The sequence below is a fragment of the Oratosquilla oratoria genome, chromosome 10, assembly GCF_046742065.1.
Source record: "Oratosquilla oratoria isolate Oo_2021 chromosome 10, ASM4674206v1, whole genome shotgun sequence".
In the NCBI taxonomy this organism is placed as follows: Eukaryota; Metazoa; Arthropoda; class Malacostraca; order Stomatopoda; family Squillidae; genus Oratosquilla; species Oratosquilla oratoria.
The window spans coordinates 41723240-41728239 of record NC_134786.1 but is presented as its reverse complement, the minus strand read 5'-3'; the positions used below and the strand labels follow the sequence as shown (position 1 = coordinate 41728239).

General features: G+C 45.5%; 1 protein-coding gene across 1 annotated transcript; it reads right to left on the bottom strand.

The window, feature by feature from the left end:
• Positions 1-2767: 2767 nt before the first annotated feature.
• On the bottom strand, positions 2768-3289 carry LOC143028874 (uncharacterized). The gene has a single exon (XM_076191232.1). It carries the CDS (start codon positions 3287-3289, stop codon positions 2768-2770), a length of 522 nt encoding a protein of 173 aa, XP_076047347.1.
• Positions 3290-5000: the final 1711 nt, after the last annotated feature.

The following is a 5000-nucleotide window of genomic DNA, read 5'->3' as shown; positions in this document are numbered from 1 at the left end:
AACACTTGTTACGTGCTAGCGAAGGTTTGAGTCTTTAACTCTACCACGTACCAATTTCTGCATGTATGTCTCTTTGAGTTTCTCGATGCTAATAGCTTAGAATCAAAGTGAATTGTGGTTAATAAATGTAAGTCTGTTCACTGGGACCCATTCAGTGTTGTACACACACACACACACACACACACACACACACACACACACACACACACACACACACACACACACACACACACACACACACACACACACACACACATATATATATATATATATATATATATATATATATATATATATATGTATATATATTATGATTTTTAGATTTTGGAATTGGTGGCCGTGGCCATGACATTCGCCAAACTACGGGTCAGAACCTTGATCATGTCAGCTGCTAAAGAGGGAGGGGAGGGAAGGAGGGGGAGATAGGGGAGCAGGAAGGGAGGGAAACAGGAGAGGAGGAGGTAATGAGGGTAAAAGAGAAAAGAGGATATAAGGAAACTGGAAGGGAGAAAGGAGGGAGCAAGGGTAGAGTAGAAAAGAGAAGGTAGGGAAACTGGAAGGAAGGAAGGAAGGAGGAAAGGTGGGAGAGAAGGAAGTAGAGAGAAAAGAAAGCAGGGAGGAAGGAGAGAGGAGGTGAGAGGAAAGGAGGCAAGGAGGGAGGGAAGAAGAGGGAAGGAAAGAAGCAAAGAGGAAGGAAGAAGGATAAGAACGAAGTATTGGAGGAGTGGAAGAGAAAGAGAAGTGAAAGGAGGGCTGGGATAGAGAGAGAGAGAGAGAGAGAGAAAGGGAGGGAGGGAGAAGTAGATGGATTATGAGTGAAAGAATCTCAAACATGGTCTGGTCTATTTTGAAGCACAATACTTTTCGATTCACATAATTATATATATATATATATATATATATATATATATGTGTGTGTGTGTGTGTGTGTGTGTGTGTGTATGGTGTAAACCTCCTTAAAGCTGTCATGGCACTCAGTGGCACTCGCTGGCACTATTCAGGTCCCGACGAGGGTGGGTGGGCTGGCGGGCGTAATGGGGCAACACTGATAGACACGATTTATTAGAGTTGTGCGGGGTGGGGAATCAGCGTCCCGGAGAGCAGCCCTCGCCCTCTCCCTCGCTCTCTCCCTCACCCCGATCGTTTGCAGCATGTGTATTGTGTTCTGTAGATAGGGTGTATTGAGGAGTGTGTTGATATAATGGACATTGGTTCTTGTGTATGTGAATACGTGTTTGTGTGTGTGTATGTGTGCGTGCCCCAAGTTGCCCGTTTAAAAGTGGTTATATGTAGGTGTGTCTATGTATGTTGCCTTTGTATATAATCAGCTGTGCTATCTGGTCAGTCTGTGTGTGTGTGTGTGTGTATGTGTATGTATGTGCATGTGTGTACGTGCGCGCCAGGTTGTCTCCGTATATGTATGTATATATATATATATATATATATATATATATATATATGTATATATATATATATATATATGTATATATATGCACGTGTATGTTTGTTTTATATAATCAAGTGTGCTTATTTGGTCATTTTGCGTATGTATGTGTATGCGTGTATGTATGTGTATATATACATACGTACATGCCTGTGTTTATAGGGACTTGCCCTCTGAAACTAAATCATTAATCCAATACAAATTAATAACGTTATAATTCTAGAATTAGAAGTGCAGTAATTCGCTTTGAATTACATGTGTGATAGACGAAAGACTTTTTCTGCTATTAATATACTCGTAGTTATTTATTAATGACTTGAAGAAAATAAGTGGCATTAATTACAAAAGGAAATGGTAGGTGAATATATATTACACACACACACACACACACACACACACACACACACACACACACACACACACACACACACACATATATATATATATATATATATATATATATACACATATATACATATATACATATATGTGTGTGTTGTCACGAGCCACCTATGGGCCAGCCTGGTCGCGCAGGTCAGACGAGTGACAGAGTTCAAACAGGATAATTAAACTTCGGGAAAACGAAATATTATTACACGAACAAAAATAACATGCAACATGAATGAACATAGAATTATAAAACTAATATATATGACATATGCACATGAAATTATTTACCAAGTAGAGTTGTTGGGTGTGCTCTTGTATGTAGCACGTAAGAATAGGTGGGTGAAACGAAGTCTTGATTATGGTGTAGACGAGTCTTGATACCGGTTGTTGAGGTCGCATCAACGGTCTCGGGGGACAAGTAGGTAGTTTGAGGTGAAGTTTACGTACGATATCGTCTGGTAGGGGAAACTTCTGGTAGGTGAAACTTGTTGTAGTCGGGAATGCGTAAGAGAAAATAACAGAGCGTGTCAAGGTGCACGTGGTCCAGCAGCAGTCTGGAGATGCCCGAAACAATTCGGGAAAAACACGAAGGCTGTGCACTTAGCGTGGAGATGGGCAATAGATATGGTCCAAAAACACTTGTTTAGCGAATTGTCGAAATCGACAAATGTAGGATAATTTCTGCATATATTCAGATGGGCCCTGGGCGTCTGCTTCTTTTCTTGTCTTTTCTGTTCTTTTCTTGTTTTGGGTCTGCCTCTTGTCTCACCCGGGTCGCTCTCTGCTTGGCCCTTTTATACCGCGTGAATGGGAGCTTATGTTTCTGGGAATGGCAAAACGTAAGTAAAGCGGAAGTTTAAAAATATTCAGCCAGTGGGAAAGCAGAGTGAGCGTTCCCGCCAAGTAATGTTACCTTTCTGAGCTTGGAAAGGGTTATTTTGTCTCCCATATTTTCAGAATTAGGAGCATAAGTCTGTTTTTCAGCTCAGGGCCACCGTGAGTAAGGAGCTCCAATGGGATGTTGTCGGGTCCTGGGGCTTTGCCGGGCTTCATACGTTCTAAAGCTCTGTTGAAGTCTTGGGTGGAAGGTGGTAATGACATCCAGTGACGGACGGGATGCTGTGGGGTCATACGCAGGAGATCGTTGGGAGTGTTGGCTTGGTCATTGAGAAGATTCTCAAAATGAGTCCTCCATCGTAATAGGATGCCCTCGCTGTCGGTTATAGTTGTGGCTCCATCCACGTCCTTTAACCCGCCCACTGATGATCTTGTGGGGCCGAAGATCTCTTTGGTAGCTGCATAGAAGCTGCGTAGGTCTCGTTGGTCAGAGTACTTTTGAATTTCTGCAGCTTTTCTTTGCCACCAAGTGTTTTGAGCTTCACAAATCCCTCTTTGACAGTCTGCTACAGCTTGTTTATATGCTCTTTTGTTTTCAGCTGTAGGTTGGTTCTCCATGGTTAGTCGTGTCTGTTATTTGGTTTCAATGAGAAGAGAGATGGTTTCGTCATTCTCATCGAACCAATCCTGGTGCTTCTTCCTGGCAGAACCTATTGTTTCCTACGCTGCCCGGGTCATGGCGTCTCTAAGTGTGGTCCAGTGGTCTTCTACTGAAGCCTGATCCACAGGGTCCACGAGATGCCTTTCGCAGGCTTCTTTGTAGCTTTGTGCCAGCTGTGGATTGCGGAGTTTGCCGCATTCAAAGCGGCGGTGTGGCCTGCTACCAGGTGCCCGCCTAGGTCGTCGTTGGGTCTTGATGTTGAGTCGGGAGATCAGGAGTCTGTGGTCCGTCCAACAGTCATCCGTCCCGGGCATGGATCGGGTGATGTGGATGTCTTTTTTGTTTCTGGCTCTAGTGAAGACATAGTCTAGTATGTGCCAGTGTTTGGACCGAGGATGTTTCCATGTGGTTTTCTGTCTTTTTGTTAACCTGAATAAGGTGTCAGTGACAATGAGCTCATGCTCGGCACAGAGACCCAGTAGGAGTTGACCATTAACGTTATAGTTACCAATTCCGTGGTGGCCAATGATACCCTCCCAAGGAGATGGTCTTTGCCTACTCGGCCATTAAAGTCCGCTAGCACAACGAGTTTGTCGTTAGCGGGCACTGCCTGAATGGTGTGATCGAGCTGAGTGTAGAAGGCCTTGTCTTCATCACTTGAAATGAGTGTTGGGGCATACACCGATATCAGGGTGAGGTGTTTATCCTGGGTAAGAGGTATACGAACAGTCATCAGTCGCTCATTAATGGCGGTTGGTGCGAGATTATACTGTTGTACGAGGTGTGATCGGATGGCAAAGCGAACACCATGGATGCGTGGCTCCTTGGGGGCTTTCCCCTTCAAGAAGATGGTATAACCTATCCCAGCCTCCCTGATGTTACCCTCTTCTGGTAGTCTAGTCTCACTAAGAGCTGCCACGTCGATGTTGAAGCGGGCAAGCTCCTTGCAGACAAGAGCTGTAGGTCGTTTAGGGCGGTTAGTTTTCGCCACATCTTGGAGGATGCGGATGTGCCATGCACCAAGGGTTAGGAATTTTGAGAATTTTTTTGTCATTATTGTGACCGCATTAATGGGATGTCCACCAACCGCGGTAAGTTAGCCAGACGAGTTTGCCGTATCCGATGTTTACCCCAACTTTTCTAGGGGCCTCCCCTTGTGGGGTGGGCTGCCGTAATCCGTAAGAGGCCAGCCCAGTCACGGGTCCAGCTGCCGAACTGTGCTGTTATGGCAACGTCATCAGAGAACTACCATCTTAGATCCGCCGCCTGTGTGCAGTCATGGGCTAGGAGCTTCCAGCTTTCCAGGCCTGCCCCTGCCACCCACGGTATCATCGCTACAGGACTTGAGTGGGTGATGATGAGAGGTGAGGATGGAGAAAGGTGCAGAAAAGACAACAGAATTCCAGTCGCTGGGTATATTGTTAAGGTGGTCGTGGTTGCGCGACGGCCACGCACACTCACTTGGCCCACACTGTTTCCACCGCGGCTCAAGACAGTTGAGACAGGCTGTCTCAGCGATGTAAGTTGCATCGAGCTGCCGGGTTCCTGATATGCTAAGGCCCGCCTTATCGCCTATCTGCCAGGCATTGCCCTCTTCCGCCATCGTTAGCTCGCTCCGCCGTTGGAGTCTTGTTTTGTTTTATTTGGAGTTTTCCTTCTCCTAGCCTT